General features: G+C 42.7%; 2 protein-coding genes and 1 long non-coding RNA gene across 27 annotated transcripts in view; 1 reads left to right on the top strand and 2 right to left on the bottom strand.

The window, feature by feature from the left end:
- POLR3B (RNA polymerase III subunit B) overlaps positions 1-1,792 on the bottom strand; it is a 71,975-nt gene extending 70,183 nt beyond the window's left edge. Inside the window, exons 1-2 of the mRNA XM_086887203.1 lie at positions 1,538-1,792; positions 58-90 (exon numbers count right to left, since the gene is read on the bottom strand). Of these exons, the coding sequence (XP_086743329.1) occupies positions 58-90; positions 1,538-1,603 (99 nt within the window). The 5' untranslated portion in view covers positions 1,604-1,792. The remainder of the gene's footprint in view (positions 1-57; positions 91-1,537) is intronic.
- A 488-nt stretch (positions 1,793-2,280) lies between these two features.
- LOC111935892 (uncharacterized) lies at positions 2,281-5,484 on the top strand. Its single transcript, XR_002867891.2, has 2 exons — positions 2,281-2,478; positions 2,567-5,484. It is a non-coding gene; the product is annotated as an uncharacterized LOC111935892 (long non-coding RNA).
- Positions 3,211-19,547, bottom strand: TCP11L2 (t-complex 11 like 2). Of its 25 annotated transcripts, XM_086887237.1 has the most exons (12): positions 18,696-18,769; positions 17,094-17,735; positions 13,809-13,982; positions 13,592-13,726; positions 12,436-12,568; positions 12,077-12,197; positions 11,150-11,370; positions 10,134-10,270; positions 8,936-9,123; positions 7,385-7,566; positions 6,467-6,639; positions 3,211-5,885 (listed from the first exon to the last, which is right to left on the bottom strand). In XM_086887237.1, the coding sequence occupies exons 4-12, from the start codon at positions 13,692-13,694 to the stop codon at positions 5,641-5,643; spliced, it is 1,503 nt and encodes a 500-aa protein (XP_086743363.1). In that variant the 5' UTR covers positions 13,695-13,726; positions 13,809-13,982; positions 17,094-17,735; positions 18,696-18,769; the 3' UTR covers positions 3,211-5,640. The 25 variants fall into 25 exon arrangements, with proteins under 25 accessions (XP_086743363.1, XP_086743366.1, XP_086743362.1 ...); XM_086887240.1 differs by lacking the exon at positions 17,094-17,735 and having other exon boundaries at positions 6,467-6,636; positions 18,696-19,073; XM_086887236.1 differs by lacking the exon at positions 17,094-17,735 and having other exon boundaries at positions 18,696-18,995.
- Positions 19,548-20,271: the final 724 nt, after the last annotated feature.

Raw genomic sequence — 20,271 nt, 5'->3', positions numbered from 1 at the left:
GAATGTAGAGAAAGAAGATGAAGTATTCACACCATGAAATGAGCATGCAGCACTAACCTTCAGAAATGCTGGAAGAAGTCTCCATTTTTCCTGAAAACAAAAAGCAGTTTGAAACACCTTTCCAAGGAACAGCCAAATATCTAACATGCCTGAGCCTTTTTGTCTGCATGTTTGTTATTTTTTGATCAGTAATATTATTTAAAATCAGATCTATTTAGAGAAAAAAAGAAAAAAAATACTCTCTAAAGCAAACAGAGATGGATAAAAATGACCTGGGTCATTTGAGTAAACCACACGTGCAGTATTTACTCAGGATGCAATGGCAATGGTCTTTCCTAAGAGCAACTGATGTGAAAATATAATTTTCTTAGAAATTCCTTAGCACCATGTCCTCATTTAAGATCTACTAACCTTTTTCTGGTTTTGTTCTGTTAACACACTAGATTATATTCCTAGAAAGGGAAGATTTCCAACAACTTTTACTTTACAAAATACACACAAAAACCTCAGACCTAGGACCAGCACTTGTAGACACAAGTCTCTGTAACAATTACCAGGACCCTAAATCCTACAAAGATTTAGCAAAAGTACTGACAAGTGCTAAGTATATCAAGGTTCCTACAAACTTTCCCCAATTTCTAATCTTTGATGATCACAGGGAAGATCTCTTTACATCAGCCCCACTTTTTTCCCACCATGGCTGGAGACAAAATCCTTTTATTTAGGAGTGTTCCCAGACCCCATATGCTTCTCCATCTACTACTATTTAAAAATACTACAAAATTAATAACAAAAAAACCCCCGTAGAAAGTTGTTAGCTTTCTTATATCTACAGAAACGCTGATGGTGCTCTTGGCTTTCAGCCTGTTGTTTGTTAATCTACTAATCTTGCTTGTGATTCCATTTTAACATCTGATAATGGCAAAGCTAATGCAGTAAAAAGAGACATATACAGTATGGTGTGGCTTTTACTACTGGTCCCTTGTGGTCTATATGCAGTAGTGTTTACAGTCTGGAAAGCTGAAGAGCAGTTGATTTCATGCTTTTATGATTTAAATGTTATGTCTAAAAAAAAGGGGGTTTAATCTGTTAAACAGTAACGCAATTAAACTGATGACCTAGGGATGAGACTTATGATTTTAATTTTAAATAAATATTTCAAGGCCTGGCTGGAAGGGGCACTGGGCAGCCTGGTGTAGCGGGAGGTGTCCCTGCCATGGCAGGGGGATGGAAGGACAAGAGCTGTAAGATCCCTTCCACCCCAGACCGGCCTGTGACTGCGTGCGGGACACAGGTCGGGCAGAGACTGGGGACAGGACGGCACCTCAGGAGGCCGAGCCCGGGTTCCTGAGGAGCTGTGCGGGGGCAGCTCGGAACACACAAACCCTCCCTCCCACACACCGAGCGGTGCAGCGCGGGCCGGGGAACTCCACGTGTGCGCCGGCAGGCGACTCCTTCCAGCCCAGCCCAGCTCAGCCCGGCCGCGTTCCGGGAAAGCCCGAGGCGCGCCCGGCCGCTCGCCCCTTGCCCCGCTGACCTCCACTGTGTTGACCGGGGCCGCCGCCTGCTCCGGGGTGAGAGCACCGAGACCCAGCGCCTCCATCGCCACCCGCGCACCGCGGCGCTGCAGCGCAGCGCGTCCCCCGCGCTCCGGCGCGGCGCCCAAAGGTTCCGGCCCCGCGCAGCCCGGGCGCCGCCGAGCGCTGAGCACGGCCACGGCCCTGCAGCCCGCCCCTCACGGTGCCAGGCCCCTCCCGAGGCACTGCAGCCCGCCCCTCACTGTGCCAGGCCCCTCCCGAGGCACTGCAGCCCGCCCCTCACTGTGCCAGGCCCCTCCCGGGGCACTGCAGCCCGCCCCTCACGGTGCCAGGCCCCTCCCGGGGCACTGCAGCCCGCCCCTCACGGTGCCAGGCCCCTCCCGGGGCACTGCGGCCCGCCCCTCACGGTGCCAGGCCCCTCCCGGGGCACTGCGGCCCGCCCCTCACGGTGCCAGGCCCCTCCCGGGGCACTGCGGCCCGCCCCTCACGGTGCCAGGCCCCTCCCGGGGCACTGCGGCCCGCCCCTCACGGTGCCAGGCCCCTCCCGGGGCACTGCGGCCCGCCCCTCACGGTGCCAGGCCCCTCCCGGGGCACTGCGGCCCGCCCCTCACGGTGCCAGGCCCCTCCCGGGGCACTGCGGCCCGCCCCTCACGGTGCCAGGCCCCTCCCGGGGCACTGCGGCCCGCCCCTCACGGTGCCAGGCCCCTCCCGGGGCACTGCGGCCCGCCCCTCACGGTGCCAGGCCCCTCCCGGGGCACTGCGGCCCGCCCCTCACGGTGCCAGGCCCCTCCCGGGGCACTGCGGCCCGCCCCTCACGGTGCCAGGCCCCTCCCGGGGCACTGCGGACCTGGCAGCGCCTGGGGGTCCCGCCTGAATCCCGGGAGGCGGCAGGGTCACGGAGGAGTTGGGCTTGAAACACCTTTCCTGCAGTTTTTAGCATGTAAAGCAACGTAGGGCATCAGCTTGTAGCGTTTATTCTTCTTTCATCCTCTTGCTGAATCACAAATTTATTTGTTCTCCTTTGCAAGGGCCTGTGCTATGGAGACACCAAAATTGCGGTCAAATGCGGAGCTACTCATCTGCCCCAGTTCAAGATGAAACAAGAAGCACTAGTGATCTCTGCAGATTCCTGTGGTAGTAAGGTTTTGAGAAATACATATATATATTTATATGTAAATGTAGTAACTGGTAAACAAGTTCCAAGAGCAGGCAGTGAAAATAGCACACATACACGTCTGCTCTGGCTCGGGTTCCACACGTGTAGCGTTCATGGGGTTGGGTCCGGGCTCCACCCATCCTGAGCACTAAGGCCCCTACCCTAAAGAGGAGTAACATTTCAGACTCCTTCCATTTGGTTTCCTGTCTAAAGCGCACAGTCAGTGGAGACTTGATTTAATACGTGGCAATCCATGTTTAATCCATGCAAGGCCTCTGTCGGACACGGGGGGAAGCTTGGAGCAGCTTCTCACAGAAGCCACCCCTGCAGTCCACGCCACCTCCAACTCCACCGTGCAAACCCAATACATCGTGGCCCAAGGAGTCAGATTTAAGCAGCCAACTGTTTCGAATATTAGTTGTACAGCTGGGTTAAAGTCACTAGTCTACACTGGAGCTGCTACTGAGAAGTAACAGAAAAAATGGTCACAACAGAAAATTAGTGGAGTCATTTCTCTTTGGCATTTAACAATCTGTTGCATTTAATGTTTGTATAAATGACTTTTCACCACTGATGGTATCACAAACAAAATTTAATGCATACAATCCCTGAAATACTTGTTTTTTAACAAAGCTACTACAGAATGGCATCTTGTTTCACAAGGACAACTTTAGAGTAGAGGCAAGTTCTTTGCAGCCACAGTAGCATAAACAGCATGCAACACATGACATTAAACAGATGCAATGTCCATGTTTGAAACATTAAATTAAAACACATTAAACAATCACTGGAAACACAGGCCATGCTATAAAATGCCCTTTACAAGTCACCTTAATTACCAAACCCCCCAATAAATGCTATCTTTTGAGTACTTACTGGTAAAAACTAGTATGACAGTTTCCCCAGTTCATTAAAGAGCTATAGTTTGATACTTGTTTGTAAAATAGAATGCATACAAAATATTAAAATAAAAAGTTCATAATCATATTAGCAATCACCTTCACATGTTCATAAAATCCTCTTTTGGCTGAAGCTCAAAATCATGTAGGTATTTCTAAAGTTGTAGCAAATCACTAAGATTCATTCCCCCTAGCTGCTTCTGAAATGCATTCTCTTAATGATTTTGAATTGCCTACCAAAATTTTGTATTCATCTGAGCAAGCCTGGCTTACCTAGTGGCACAGTTATAGTCTAAGACTTCCTTTCTCTCAGGTTTTCCAGAAAACAGTTCCCTTTAAAATATGTGTTCATCTTTTTTTTGTGCAATGTTTTTACAAGGAATAGAACAGAAGTGCACTAGAGAAATTACTCTAGAAAGGCATTTTGAATAAAGTAATATGTACATGAACCAAAGTAACACATAAATGTACCTTAACATGTACATGTGACCAAAGTCCTTGGACACTGAAGAGCAACTGAATAGAAGTAATTTCCTTTGCTATAAAGAGTATACATTCCTGTAGAAATGGACTAGAAAACCACAGTGCTAATAAATGCCCAGTTTTTTTCAGACCTTTATAATAGACACAATAATGTGCATAAACAATTAGTGTGAGACATTACACTTTTACAGGTTTTGTCTCTTCATAAAAAATAGATTATAATATAAAATATTAAAAACAAACTCTAACTTGTACCACACTGAGGTCTTCCATATATGACATCTTAAAAGGAGTATTATATGGTAATATATTAAAATATAATTTTCAAGTAAATTATTCAATTTCATAGACAAGAACATGTCCATAATATGTATTCCAGCACTACCTAATCCCAGTAATCTGAAATATGCAAAATAAAGCCTGTGTAAATTTAAACAAGTTCACTTCCACATTTCTCAATTTCAGTCTATTTAATTTTCTGTATGCAGGACTCCCAATGCCTTAAATGGGAACTAAGTATTGCGGCCCAGTCCAAAGAAATTTAAGGAAAATCGGAGCATTTCTCACACACCCCGTAAAGAAGTGAATCTAATAATATCTTTTAAAATTACTAAGTACTTGGGTTCTTGCTTTCAGGCCTAAGAATATCTTGTGAAAAACTTACATTCTGTTGGATAAGGGCATGAAAGGGGTGGTTCTTCTGTGGTGCACTGTAAGGTCAGTCTTAAGTGGTTTTGGGAATAAAGGTTAAGAGGACCTAACTTAAAAATACTTAATACCCATTCATTAAGATCAAAGATCAGTACATACATGTATTAAAGATCTGTATGACCTCCACTGAATAAACAAAATGCTTATAAAGACTATATACAGACATTTACTCCAGCCCCCCATCATGTTTCTTAGGTGTTTATCATTAATCTTAATTAAGAGTTGAGAAGTTCTGAATGATTCCTGCTTGTAAGTGGTGAATGCCGCTTCTGTAACTGCTATCCTTCAGCTTGTAACATTGGCATTCCTTAATGTAACAGAGGCAAAGTTCTGGGTCCAGTAACTGCAGGAGTACCTGAACTTGGCCTAGTATGAACCTGGGTTTGGTTACTAAATCAGTAATGCTGTAACTTTCTTCTTCAAAGTATTGTCAAAAACATAATTGTCATCTGAGATGTTACTCTACAAAAATACAGTGTAAGCATAGTACATTTTATTTACAGTTGTTTTGTCATTTCCTAATATGCATTGTATGTAAATATATTTCAGCTGAAACATTGTTTTGATGGTGGCAACACAGTAAGTACATTGCCAGCTCTTTCCCACTGTGAGTCATAATAAATGCTTGCTATGGAAATTAATAATTCACTGGCTATTACAAGTGGCAATCCATTAAACAAATATTTTTCTATTAAAATATATATATATGACCTTGACTTTCTTTACAGTGAATTTCAGAAACTATCTGTATACATTTTACAAGACTTTTTCCCATCAACAGTCATTCGAGTAGGCTGTTCTTAGAGATGTGACTTCTCCACTGTCTTGGAAGATTAAAAAAAGGGTCCACGTTTTAATTGCTAGGTGTTTCTGCTTCTGTTTTCTCCATTGCTGCTTCAGGAAAAAGAAGTTTTCTAAGTATGTTTGCATAGAATGGTCCATACACCTTTTTATTGAAGTTTACAATGCTTGCATACTGAGACCCCAGAAACTCCATCTCTGTCTGAATCACAGAAAGGCCTCCTGGCATAGTAGGCATACACTTCTGAAAACTCGGAAGAGCAAGCAAGCTTCTCATGAAGAGCTGGATTCGTTTGTCTGAAATGGAATATAAAGTATGCTCAGAACAAATGTAAACCCAAGATGATGCCATAGTCACTTTGTAAGCACCCTGCACATCAGCACAGCTAAAAATCCAACAGTGTAAGCAACAAGTCTTTCCCAGGATCATGTTGGGGTGGGGAACAATACTGTAAGATTCTTACATTTAGCTACTGCAAGGTGGACACAGCATAAACCTACTGCAACAAGTTACATTAATTAACAGGAAGTAGACACAAAGGAAAAAGAACAAACCCACTAGGTTTTAACCCAGAATGGACAGAAAGAAGACTAAATAACACTCAATTTTTCTCAATTCTTCTCCAAACTACTAGGCTGCCTAGGCTTGTCCCTACATGCACTTTTACAATTCTTTCTAGCTGTGACTAACCACGCTCTGCAGCATACCAAGAACGCCATCTCTAAGTAAACAACATTTCTGTAGTCTTAGTTGAGCCAGTATTTTACTGCAGCAAGAAAATGCTTTTAGAAGATAATTAGACAGCTGATTAAGCTTGCTGGGAGTAAGTTTATAAACAGACACATACAACATGACTATTAGGTAGTATCTTACTAACCAATCAAGGAACAGACAGGATTATTCTTCTCAACAATATGAGCGATTTGACCCATTAAATTACTCTGCATTTCTTCACTAAGAGTGGGAAGACCTCTTTCACTTAGAGACTTATTCACTGCGCTGCAAATCTGGACACCAATAGCATTCAGAGCCTCCTTCAGGTCAAAACTTCTGGAAGAAACAGAAAAGCATTAAATTCTGCAGTTTCTATAGCATACATTGTAAAGTGTCCTCATTTGTCTCCTTTCCCTTTTATTTTCAACCTGGTCTCTGCAATGAGAATTTTGAAAAGCTTTCATCTTTTGCTGCAGATTTATGTAAATCTAGATATACAGGAAAATCTCTATGTGGAAAATAAGATAAAATAAGAACCTAGATGTGATTCAAATGGAAAAAGTAATTTCAAGTGTTCAGCAGTGACACCACTTCTTCACTTTATCATTGTGGCTAGGTGTTTTTCTGGATCATGTACATAGCATTTAATGAGAAAAAAACAGAGTGGAAAACTCTTTAAAAAGACAGTCACATAGATCATACTTGCTTGTAGTACAAGCAGACAAAGAAATAGGCAGCCAAGTAACTTGAACTACCTGTAACAAGTTTGAAACAACTCCCAAGAAGATTTAATGGATGCACTGCCACAGTGTCTCCAGTATTAGAAGTATATGAATGAACTTTACTACTAGGTTCCAGAATCTGTACATTAACATCAAGACCAGGATTTAATTAAAATCTACCTTTGAAAACACGTGTCTAACATATAGTGGCCTTGTATCATAAAGGGAATATATAAATGATTAAAATTTGGTATCTTCCTATTAATAACAAGCACCACCTATAACAGTAGAATTTTTTCCAACTGTTTCCTGTAAAAAAATAGAAGCTAAAAAAAGGAGCAAAAAAACCAAGGCCTTACTTCTTGTTCATGCCTTCAAGAAGAGGAAAGGAGATCCTTTTCAGCTGGTCAGCAAAATCAGGCACATCTACAATTGCTGCACCCACCATGTTGTTTGTTATGAGAGAAACACAAGCTATGACTTTTAATTGATTGAGCTTTTCTCTCAACTCCTGAAGACGAACTTCATCTGTGATTAGAGTCTAGAATTGAAACAATAATACTAATTTAGGAATAAGGAGGGAGAGAGACAGGAGAAGGACAGATCCAGGATATAGTAATGAAGCACTATTTTTAATCACAAATACATAAACCCAGAGGATACAGCAACTGAAATACCCTAAATATGTAGTATAGCATGAAGTGGCATTATGTACGAGTACCAGAAGTAAACCTGTGGTGGGAAGAAAAGTAATGAGGCAACTGAGGACATAGCCCCTTATTCCTCATCACTGCTGACAAATCTGCAACCAATTCAGCCCATGACATGGAATGCTCAGAGGATCCAGAGGACATTGTAATGACCAAGTTACAGACATAATAGTCTTCTGTATTTGGGTGTCTTTTGAAAAATTGCCAAGATTTGTAACTGATGGATAATAATGAATAACTGTGCTTGACAACCACCAATTCAACCACCAGAGCAGGTTCTACAAGTGATACATAACCCATTCCAGGCAAAAAGCCAGCTGATCATACCAAGAACATAAGTAATCCCTACAGCAAGATGTAGCTGGAGTTAATTTTAGGTTACAAAGAGTTCATCCTGAGCAACACAGGGGCATTAACATCCAACTGTACTTGGTTGTAATTTCAAATTTAATAGTATGGCAAGCAAGATCCACCAGAGGACATCTGCACGTAGTTCTTACTCAAAACTGTTCACAGCAAAGTAAAAGTGGTTTCACTTCTGTCCACTGACTGAGAACACCAAGAGCATCCCCATGTATTTAGCAAATTCTCTGCCAGGCCACCCTACATGTAGCTAAGGCCCTCCCTTGAAATGCAAATTTTAGCCCTGACTAATGGCAAATTTCACACTGGCTTTATGGGAAGTTGCAGAGGTCAGTAATCAGGAACTTGAGGGAAAAACTGAATATTGAGTCTTGAAGTAATAGTTTACATGCACTGAGAAAGGGTAAATGCCTACTTTAGAGGCCTCAGGTTTTTACTGATTCTATTCTACAGAGCGATCCCACCAATTCCTGGTGCTGTTAGGAAAACAGGGTGCTACAGTCAGTTCTTTTAAAGATAGAGAAAGCCAAGTACTGTCAATACAAGGGCCAGCCTTGTACCTGACCACTGTAAAGATTGCTCTTGGGGTGGAGCTGGTGAGCTATGATTGGAAAGAGGGAGAACAACCTTTACCTTGTTCTTTTCTGTTTGAAGACTTGCCCATCTTGAATTTCAAAAACTGGACTAGAATATAATCTCCAAATTTCAAATTTACTGTGCAGAAATTTAAGGAGTGCAAGACAATATTCACTTACTGTTATCAGTAGCAGGATTATTATATCACACCAATGATTTCATATAGCTGGTAATCTGAAGACATCAAAATATATTTCTTACCTCCGGAATTGTTTTGCAATAATCCCACTGTAACAATTTCAAGTAGCCATTGTTTAGCACCAGTGTAGGACTAATAATTGGTTTTGAACTACAATCAGCACCAGGGGATGATGAAGACCCATCAGAAATAGATGACAATTCATCTTCTATTGATTCCTTTATCCATTCTGTTGTGAGATTCAGGGCACCTAAGCATTGCAAATAGCACATATTTACTGCATGCCTTCATCAAAATAAAGCACTACCTTGAGAAAAATGTGAGCTGTATATATAAGATAATTCAACTTCTGAAGACTTAAACATAGTGGACAGCTCAGTCTTCATACATGATAATTCTCTCACTCACTTTCTTCCACTGGTCACCTTTTTACCTGGTTTGTACAAACCCAGCCACAGCTTGTTAAGACTTCAGTCAAGATTTTTAGGTAACGGAAGTCTCTATTTGGGAACTCAAAAGCTGGAGTTCCCAAAAGGGATTGGTTTCCCTTTTTCGCAGAGGCCACTTATGAGATAGGGCATAAGAGCGAAAAGTAGAGGTGAAGGAAGATTACAACATTTGATTTGTGGCAGAGATTTTCTCAGGCTGCATATATGAACACTGCAGGTCCTACCAGTGGCTCAGGGCTCCCATTTTAGAAGCCCCTGCTCCAGATGTTAGCAAGCTTACTTAACTCTTCTTGGAGGATATATTTCTGAACACTGTTTAACCAAATTGCACAAAACATGTAATAGTGGATCAAGTTGACTTTGCATCATCTAAGAAATTTTGTTCAGAGCCTGCCTTTTGTTTATTAAAAAACTGATCCTACCCCTTCCAGCTTTCAGGCACACAAACTGGTTTTACATGTTTACTTCACACTAACAGAACTGTTGCACACAAAAGAGAAAAGTCTCATCTTACGTAGGGCTTCTGCATCCAGACAGCAAGAATCACCACTTGTTTTTCAGATACCAACTGATTTGGAAAATGTAAGTTTGTCAGTAACTGCCCCAGGTTGCAGACAGACAAACTTGACAGCAAGTTAAGCAATCATCCAGTGATAACTTCCTTATGAAAAATTTTTCCCATTACTCAGATACAGACAAGAAATTGAAGTTTTCCTCTAAGTTAACTGCAACTTATAGAGTTTTCACAGCATATATTTAAATAGTCTTCTTTTCAAAGAAAAGTTTAACTTAAATATAGCATGACACATACTTGGTGTTTCTTCAAGAATTTCCTGGAATTTTGTTCTTTCGTAGTCCACCAAGTTATGCCAGAGGTATGGTCTAAGGCTTTTAATTGTGTAATTTGCCATATCCATTTTCATCAGGTCCAAAACACGGAATATTTGTCTGAAAAGAGGAATTTAAATTTTCACACTTTAATTTAGTCTATTGATTTTCACCAGCACATGCTAAGCACATGTACATTATCACTTTAATTTCAATTCTGGGAGAAGTGAACTCCTTCATTGGCATTTCACAGTAACAGATACGTTACCTATCATCTGAATTCTTGAAGAAGTAGTATATTTAAGGCTTGGTCTAAGTTAAGGAGAACAGGACTAATGTACCATCACTAAATGCTACAGCCCTGTAGGTTTTTCAAAAACTACATTAATTGGTGTATTGTAGCCTAAATTAACAGATTTTAACTTTTTGGTCCCTAATTGCATTAAGAGAAACAATCCTTCTGACACAGTTGCTTTGATCCCTATATATACACAGTGGAACAACTACCATTTACTCTTAATATTTCAGTGTACCTAAGGGGCACTGTTTTCTGCCCTGTTATGCAAATGTTTTACTAAAGTTCAATTAATAAAATCTTAACTAAAGAGCTTTTAAATCCAAAGTTTGGCCTTCCAGAAGAAGCATGCAATTAACACTTCAAGGAGAAACAGTACAAGTGTGCTGTTTACATTTTTTAAGAATGAACAAAAAAAGAGTTTCTGAAACAGATTATTGCAAGAGTTGTTGGCTTAGATATTCAGAGCTGCCTGGTTTCATCTAGGTATCCTACCCATTTCTTTACAAAGTAAGATAGACCATCTGGTCAATGTGTCAGAGCTCTTCCTCTAACGCTTCAGGAAGTTTTCCTATAGTTTGAGAACAGGTGTTATGCAAACTGACAATTTTAGACTTCCTTCACCCAACCACCCTGCCTTCCACTGTTTACTACTCTTTCAGAGAGGAGTTTTTTTCCTCCAAAAACCACACTCAAATACCAACCTCAGTAACTCTACAATATTGTCAGTTGCTTTTAACTGTTTTATGTCGTTGTCTCTTATTGGAGCACATAACTTTCCCATAGTGTTGATGATATAGTTAGCTAGCCCAGGAATATCAACAGCATTGTGTTCTGCCTGCTGTCTTATAAGATCCGTATCTAGAACTTCACAAATTTGATTGTGAATCCTGTTTGCTCCAGGAGTCAGGAAGGAAAGAAGAATCTAAATTAGAGGGGGAAAAATAGGAAAAGCTTATTAATAAAAACCAAATCACTTAGTAAACACATTTCAGTGAAATTTTAATATTCATGACAGGTGCATGTAGCTGACAAATTATAAGCAGACATTTTAAGACTGAACATTATCAAAGATAGTGGAGAAAAAAGGACTGTTTGAAAAAAAACAGTACAGTTCTGCAAAAATTCTCAAAGCTAATAAAACAAAAAGCAAGTCAACAACTAGACTTGTTCAAAAGCTGGGAGGCTACCCTGTAAAACAAACATTTACTAACTTAAAATTTTGAAAGACTTAGTATTGTGCCAGGATTGAAGGTTTGTATGCTCACCTGTGCAATAATCAAACAATGAGGTCTAAGTGGGCATGTGCAGTCATGTTTATGCTCTTGTTCATGCCCTAAGCTCATAGTATAATTCTGGAAACAGGCTAGTAGAGATGTGAAGCTTAGGGAAAAGAGATGACTTTCATCCAGTAACTGTGCAGTGAAAGTTGAGTGAACATGCCCCTGTTTGTTTGTGGCCATATTCCTGGTTGATAAAAATATACTACAAAGAGACATCTATTTTCAGTTCTGAATAATCATGGCTTCATACTATAAAAGGAAGAACCAGAAGATGTTGGTTCAACTAAGTTAAGGAGACCCTTCAGTGAGCTAAGATGACAAAACAGTACAAAGAAGGAAGAACATTACCTCCTTAATTTCCTCAAAGAGCTTGATAGCATGTTCATATTCTGGAGGATCTTCATTCAGTTCTGATTCCAAATGATCCCAGAATGCCTTGTGTACAATTTGTTTCACTGTGCCTGCAAAGCTGTGGAATAAGTCAATTAGTTATGGAAAAAACTCCCAACTAGCTTTCATCCTTGTAACAGTTTTAGATGGAACTGATCACTTGTTGGGAAACACACCTCCCCCAGATATTATGCCCTGCAACCACATCATTCTTGGGTGGTGGATCATCAGCTCGCAAAACATGGTCTGGACTGCGCCATTCATTTCTCCTCTCTTTCCAACACCAGCACTGCTTTTTGCAAAATTCAGGCTCTTACCTGTTTTGTGGGTAGTCTTCATGTTTTATGCAAAAATTTGCATTTACAGCAATTTCATGAGCTAGAGTCCAGTTTGACAGATTTCTTGTAGCTGCCATCAGTTCATCAAACGTGATAACCTTGGGAGGGCTTGCTGCTGGAACAAATAAGATCAATTCAAGCCAAATAGCTATAGCTGGTAAGTGCAATGGAATATACTAAAACCTTAAAATTTTACTGCTTGCTAATTGGACTCCAGTACTCTAGAAGAAGCAACACAAGATTACCAAGTCTTTATATCTTCCTAAAACACTAACTCAGGAAACTCCCAGCTTATCAGGGGTGTGTGTGTTTGTGGGGAAATACCACACAAGCCTCAAAACATTTTGAGGAGCATTTGCGTATTTCCACATCTGAACCAAGATATCTTCTTTCCTTTAAAATGGGATCTGGCATTCCACAGATTTCCTACTAACTGTTCTGTCAAAGCCACCCAACCAAAAGCATGGGCAGTGAGAGATACCAGAGGTCCACTATAATTATGAGCACATGATGGCTATATTCCCTGTTGAAAAGGTTCTGAAGTTATTGACTTGCAAACACCCCCACTTAAGATCAGCAGATCTTTGATCTGCTGTGGAATGTCAGTTACACTCATTTTTTCAGGAGTTAACAGTGATGACAAAACAAACTCTACACTGGAAAACGAGCAAATTCCCAACATTTTTAAATCCTCAAATTCTGTAATTTAATTTAGTATTTGGAAGACTGGTAAGAAAGAAAGATGAAGAGCCAGGTGCCAACCGCAGCTCCACTAACAAGCTTGTTATAATGTAAGATTATTTACGTAGATGTAAGGAGCACGGTCTGCAAATGCTTACAGACACACATGAACCACATCTTAACCAAAGTTTTCTTTACCATTACCCAAATTATCTTCCTTGTGCAAATGTATGTTTTCTGTTTGATTCTAGTATTTATGAAAGAAAAATGTGAATTCAAGATTAATTACATGTAACTTGATATGGTATTATAACATCTATAAGTTACAGCATTAATTTTTAAGTGCAGGGATCAAACAGAAGAAACCCACCCTTTGCACAAGGCATATCTGATTGAGTGGGAGACTGCTACCAATGTCAAGGTTAGAAAGACCATGGTGACACACTTTTCTTACACTTTCTGAAGGGAAGGAGTGCCCATGGATACAGCTGCTGGTGGTGCTCCACACACAGGAGATGCACTGCTTCACAGCAGAGAGAAAGCCATGCCTCTCTCATAATACTCTTAAACAGATTCAGAATCCCAGGTTCTACCCACGACAGCAAAGAGAAACAAGGTAAGTTAGCCTTATTGGTCCATGCACAATGCAGGTAAGGCTGAAATAGGCTTACACGCTGGGGAGCTGGGTTTGCTTGAAGAATCACTGTTAAAGCTCTGCCTGGAATATTCCGAGTCGCTGGAAGAAGCTGTGCTTTCCGAGAGGCGTGAAGAATCTGAGTCACTGTTCTGGTCATCATTGAGAGGCATTCTGATTCCCTTTACCTTATCTACACAGTAAACAAGACCTGGGAAGACAAACGCAATTCCCATAAAACCAGCAGTTATTTTTGTATGCTTCTCAAACATGCTACTGATCATTATATTGTGAGTGAAGATCAAGTGGTTGCCTTTCCTAAACAGGAAAAGTAAAAGAAATTATCTGGCTTGACATGCAGAATTATGTAGTTATCCATGAGCTTTGCAACTTCAGCTGTTTCATACTTTAACGATTATGTTGGAGACATTCCTAAACTGGTTATATTTCAAAAAAATGAAAGACTACCCACAGGAACCCCTGAAGCTGTTTGTTGCAAGACTTTTGGTAGTTTTCAATGTACATAAAAGCATCTCGTGATGTTACCATCCCCCATCTGACTTCATTATGAAGTGGTGTTTAGCAATGAGTTTCCTTCCACTAACAAGCTGAGTGTAAGGACTGTGATGCAAACACAGAAGTTGCAGGGGGAGAACAGGCAAGTAATTCAGAATGTAACATTTCTAACAGGGTGTAGCTGCAAGTCTGGCCTGCTGCTTTAGGTGGGTCTGTGCTCAGATCAACAATGGCCCAGACCCAAAAAACACTGTTCCTAGCAGTAAAGGTGGATAGGTTTTCTAGTTTAAGTCAAATGTCAACTCTGAGCCTCTAACATTCTATTTAGCACAGACAACCTCCTCTGAGAAGTGTTGTGCTTCACAGTCTTTCTGCCTATGTAAAGAAACTGCCTCCCAGGCAGATAATCTGCAGTTGCAGAAAATGTGGACACCTGCATAGTGTGATACAGATGATTAACAACTGCATGACAGGAAGTGAAAAATATGTTAATAATATTAAAATGAGGAGCTGGAAGTCAGCTGTGATTACTACCAAAGGAATTTGGCCCAGATACCAAAAGTAGCTGTCCGTCTCTGATTATGGCCATGAAGCATTCTGCAGTGGACTTTATGAAGAGGCATAACCAGCAATGGTTTCCATCAGCAAATGTAACTAATATATAATTTCATTTATTATTAAACCACTTCAATTTCAGTAGGCAGGGGATACCACACTCTGCAACTGCTGAACTTGGAAAAAAATACACTTTTGGCAATAAAAGGATGATCTTTGTCTGTACTTATTGAATCAACATATTGTGGGGCCCTGGGACAGACAGAAGGTAGTGAAAATGAGTATTTCTTAATGCTGGCACCTAGTTACAGCTTGGGTACCAACTCATCCTGAATAGGCCTTTATAACTTGATGAGCTACTACACCAATGAGCACTCCTCTGTTAATTAAGATGATTAACATTTCTTAAGCGTATGTTTACTCTTCTTCCTCTCCCAAGAGGAAAGAGGATGCACTTGAGCACCTTATTTATGTCATACTTTGCGCTGGGATTTTTTGTGAAAAGAACTGGTCACATTAGCAAGAACACAGCTATCCATTTAGCATTGTACTGGAGGAGCCTAGTAAGAGACACTTGGCTAGAACATAGAGGTGATGCATTCAGAACTTGCAGCATAACCTGTGATCCTAAGCATCAAAACTCTTATTAGAATAGCAATTTTGTAATTTCTAACAAGCAAATATTTAAAACAATATTGGCTAAGCAAGACAGTTACAAGAGAACCTAAAAACCCCAAAACGCAGAGATATTTTGGCTTGGAAATTGTATTTTAGTTACAAGTTAAGAAATGGGTCACTAGTTAATGCTAGAGAAGACACAAATTATTTCTTCAGTTAAAATCTGTGTTACTAACTCAAAGTTAGTGCTTTGACCAGAAACCAGTTGTGACAAACTAGTTATAGAACATACTTGAGGTTCTTCATGTTGAACTTCTCACTTAAATACAGTAACACTGTACAGAGCCTGCAGAGCTTTTACTACCTTCCAACTAATTTTTGATCAACCAAGAACACTATTTCCAGGCTTTAATCTTATATAACACCCCTTTATTTCCATACAAATAACTAAACTCCGAAAGATTAATGTTGAAGCACGTGGTTCATCAAAATATTTGATTAATGTCATTTGCAGTGTAGGGGCCCAAAGTCTTGCAAATCACTTGCCAAGTATGAGCACTTCAGTGCAGTTCAGGTGTTAAGAACATGGAAGAAGGTAAATGACCATCAAAACACAATTTACACGTCATTTCATGAACTTCCTCTTACCTCTAGGTATGACAATGTTAATAAACATTCAGCTTTGCAAGGTGCTTTTGAGAGAGGCACTAAATCAGCCATGAAGAAGAGTCAGCACTGCCATTTTCCACCCCATCTTGATTTCCAAGAAGATCAAGTAGTTAAGGTAGAATTAGAAGTCTACACTAAGTCCTTAAGCACTAGTCCTAGAAAAGGATCTTTTGGCAACAAATAGTTGCATTTCAAAGAGGCCCATGGCATTTTGATGAATCAAGACCTACTCCTACAATATATGCACACATGCAGACAGCAGAGTTGTCAGTGGAGTGCTTCAGAAGACTTAATTTAAGTAAGTTTCAACACTGCAACAGAAGGTGATACACAAAAAAAACACTGCAATCTTTTGCCACACTAAATACATCTCCTAGTAGAATGCTTCAAACACAGTGGGAAGCAAGAATGGGTGTACACTGCAGATTCAGAACATTATTGCTAAATTTTAAGTTTAAAAGATAAACACATCAAACTGAACATACATGAATATACAAGCAGAACCTCAGGGGCATCTAAAACACTTAGTCAAAAATACAGTCATTGAGCATATGAAAGGTAAGTTCAAACCAAAAATGGCATTTCTAATTAGTTACAACAATAGACAACTGAGTCACTTAGTCTTTGCTTTATAGCATGCACTGGAAGAGCTGATTTTCCTTATATTTTGTAGATAGCACATAAGTTCTCATTAATAACTAATGGCCAAGTTAATTTGGAACTTTAAGTTTCAATTAGCATAATGGTCACATAAAAATATTTCAGAAAGCCCTTCAGTCTTGCAAGTTCTCTTTGTACTCCACCATCTTGGATAAACAACACCATCTTGTTATATTTTTTTGTTCATTAATTATTACATATGAGGCTGTTGTTTTAATATACATATTAATATCCCACCTATTCTACTGAAGGGTCAGCCTGAGCTTACAACCTGCTTTACTTTGCTGCATTAAAGACTACCTACCTTTATATTTATATCAGGTTAGACACCTTCACAGTGGGCTTCATCACACCATTTGCTTTCTTTCAATCAGTACCATACCGTAAGGTTTTTTAAGGACTAAACTCTTTGGGAGACCAAGCAAAAAGTACCTACATGTACCAACCTCAAGTTCTACATGTACCAAGATTCTAGCTAATTTAACAATGAAGAAATTATTTTTAGTAAAAAGAAAAGGAATACAAAATGCTTAGAGGCATCTTGCTCCTAATTGGTTACTGCATCACCCAACTCGATTCTTCATTTAGAACTTATCAAGACTGCAATATCAGGTTAGTTTTAGAAGACACAAGCACGCTTTTTATTCAGGAAGATTTGCTTTAGAAGTTGTTTTATGAAACACCTGGGGGGAGGAAGGAGGAAGATGGTTTCACCATTCGTTGGGTTTCTTCCTCAGATACCATCTTCAAGGAAAGGTTTTCCACAGCCCTGCTTTGTTCAGCCGAAGTGCACATGGACACAGAAACTTATGAGTGCTCTGTCCAGTTCTACCACTATGAAGGTCTTAACTTTGTTTATTCTGCTGGGCTCACATTCTTACTATCTTCAAGCTGGCACCGACTGAATCTCATTTGGTCTCGAGTTTCCCTTTCACTGACTCCACCTCTGTCAGCACCCAAGACACGAGAACAGAAAAGAGCCTTTGTTAAGAGTTACTTGCATTTCCTCCCGCCTCATTTTTCACAGCTTACAGCCGTCACTTCTCCCCTTTAGCTTTCTATTTCCACAGCTCTTCCCTTTGAAGAGAAACTTCGTGAAGGCTTAAAAAACTGTATCGGCGAGAGTGAGATGTGGCCGAGTGTCCTGAGCGTTGCCCGCGGGAGTCACCTCCGCCCAAACAGGTCGGTGATGGGACGAGGGACCGCGGCTCCCGAGGGGAGCCCGGGACGTCCTGCCCGCTCCCCTCCCCCGCAGGGGGAGCGACAGCGAGGGGAGCCGGCGGCTCCTCCTCTTCCTCCATCTGTTTCGCTGCCTGTCTCCACCCCCGGCCCCATGTTTTTAACAGTTAGCAAAGGCAGGAGTTTGGCACTCGCCGACCAAAACAAACAGCGTTTCCAAGGACAGGCCCGGGGGGAGGGAGTCCGGGGGAGAAGCAAGGAGGGAACGCTCCCCGTTAGCCCCACAGAAGGCGAGTCCGGGCAGCCGCCCCTAAGGGCCCCAGCCCCCGTGCCCCGGAGAGGTCGCGGGGTGCCCCCGCCCTGCTGACCGGGGCTGCAGGGGGGGACCAGGGGCTGCGGCCGTCGGGACGGATCGTCCCGGCGGACACGAAGGGATGGCGAAAGCCCAGGAGACACAGGGCAAGGGGAAAACTACAGACTCAGCGCAGGAACTGCGAAACCCACCTGCTGCAGCGAGTGCCCCACCGGGGCAGCAGAGCGACGGGCCAGTCCACCACCTCCCTGCCACCCACACCGCACAGGAGGGTGACAGCCCCCGAGCCAGAGCTGACCCGGACTCACCCCGGAGCTCATTGCCTAGTGTGCCCGGACACCCCGCCGCGTGTCAGCTCCGCCGGCCGGCCAGAGCAGCCCTGCCCTACCCCGCTGTCGCCAGCCGGTCACTCACCGCTGCCCCTGGGCGTCCTGCGCGGCGCTCGCCGGGGCTAACACAGCCCCCCCTCAGATTTAAAGACCCAGCCCGGACTATTAGTGTCTTCCTCGGGCACGTCCATCTCTGGCGGTGGAAGGGGGGAGGTGCGTCATCCTTTTCTGCCTGCCAGCGGCGAGTTATCCGAGGAGCTTGGGCCAACCTCCGCTTACGTCCGTAGAAACTGTCCGTATCTCTTCATTCTGCCTGCGACCGGGCACTAAGCGTGGAAAAATATGAGGCGACACGGGAAAATATTTCGGCGGACTCCCCCGCGCTGGCAATGGGCCGTGCCGGCGTGCCGGGGGTAGGCCGGGGGCCGGGCCGGGTGGTGTTTACGGAAGGGCCCGTCCGTCCGGGCTGGCGCCGCCCCTGCCCCGCCCCCGGGCTGCCTCGGGGACGGGAACACCGACCCCGCCGAGCCCGGCTGTTGGGGGGAAAGGGGCTGTGTTCCACAGGGGACGGGGTAGCACCTCAGGCCATGTGTGCCCTCATCTGTGCAAAGGGCGCTTTAACTGTTCCTGCTCTGGTTTCCTTACTCTGTCGATTGTGGGGGTAGTGAGGCGCCCCTCCACGCGCCATCTTGGCCCCCCACCGCCACCCCTGCCACCGCAGCTTCAGGGCAGCCACTCGGGACCTTGCCGAATTTAATCACTCTTTTCGCTCATGGCTGTGGTGTCCGGAGGCCTGCTGAGCCACTGAGGAACGCAGCATAGGGCCGTACAGCACTATCATTATAAATGCTTTGCTTATTGCTGTATAGACCTCATGCACTGGCAGCTTCACGCACCCGCTGGGCCAGCAGTACCTGTCAGGGTCATCACCACTTCTGTCACAGGAGCTACGTGCCACCAGTGCCTCACCCACCAGGAAGCACGGAGGGCAAAACACCGGCACTCATCATCTCTGAGGCAAGAGCTCGCTAACGCCAGCCTTGCCGACCATGAAGACAGAGCTCCCCTTCTGCTGATAACCTTTAGCACACGTGGTGAACTACACAAAATAGGTGTTGTATTGTAAAGCCCTCTGTAGGTCCCAGTAACCTCTGCTATAAAATCAAGGTCTCGAAGCGGGGAACCGAGTTTGGCTACACAAGTGCCGAGTGCTCGGCCGGAGAGGGAGCGCTTGCTTGCAGCGATGCAGAGCACCTGTCAGCCCGGCCTTCAGAGACATTAAATGGGATTAAGTCCAACAATCTAATCCGATAGCTTCTACAAAGAAGACGATGTTTTAAATAACTGTATTTGCACTACTTTGCCCCACTTTTTGCATGTCACATGGCAATGACAAGTCTGAAAGAGACTCCAAAGGATTTTGGAGAAGACTGTGATGGTATGCAGATGGACTGCTTTGTACAGAACTGTTGCAACTTCCAAGGACATCATTTATTATTATTTTTTTACATCCATTTTTGCTTAGACATAATCTGAAATATGGGGAAAACACAAGTTTTTGCTGTGATGACTGCTGGCACTTTTTATTAACATACTAAAACTGCACAAAGATTGCAAAAACACCAGGGCCAGTGATTCAGGGTCCATTTTATGTCTCTGTG

Source organism: Cyanistes caeruleus, chromosome 4, assembly GCF_971803275.1.
Source record: "Cyanistes caeruleus chromosome 4, bCyaCae1.hap1.1, whole genome shotgun sequence".
Taxonomy (NCBI): domain Eukaryota; kingdom Metazoa; phylum Chordata; class Aves; order Passeriformes; family Paridae; genus Cyanistes; species Cyanistes caeruleus.
The sequence above is the reverse complement of the archived record's forward strand: the minus strand, read 5'-3'. Positions and strand labels throughout refer to the sequence as shown.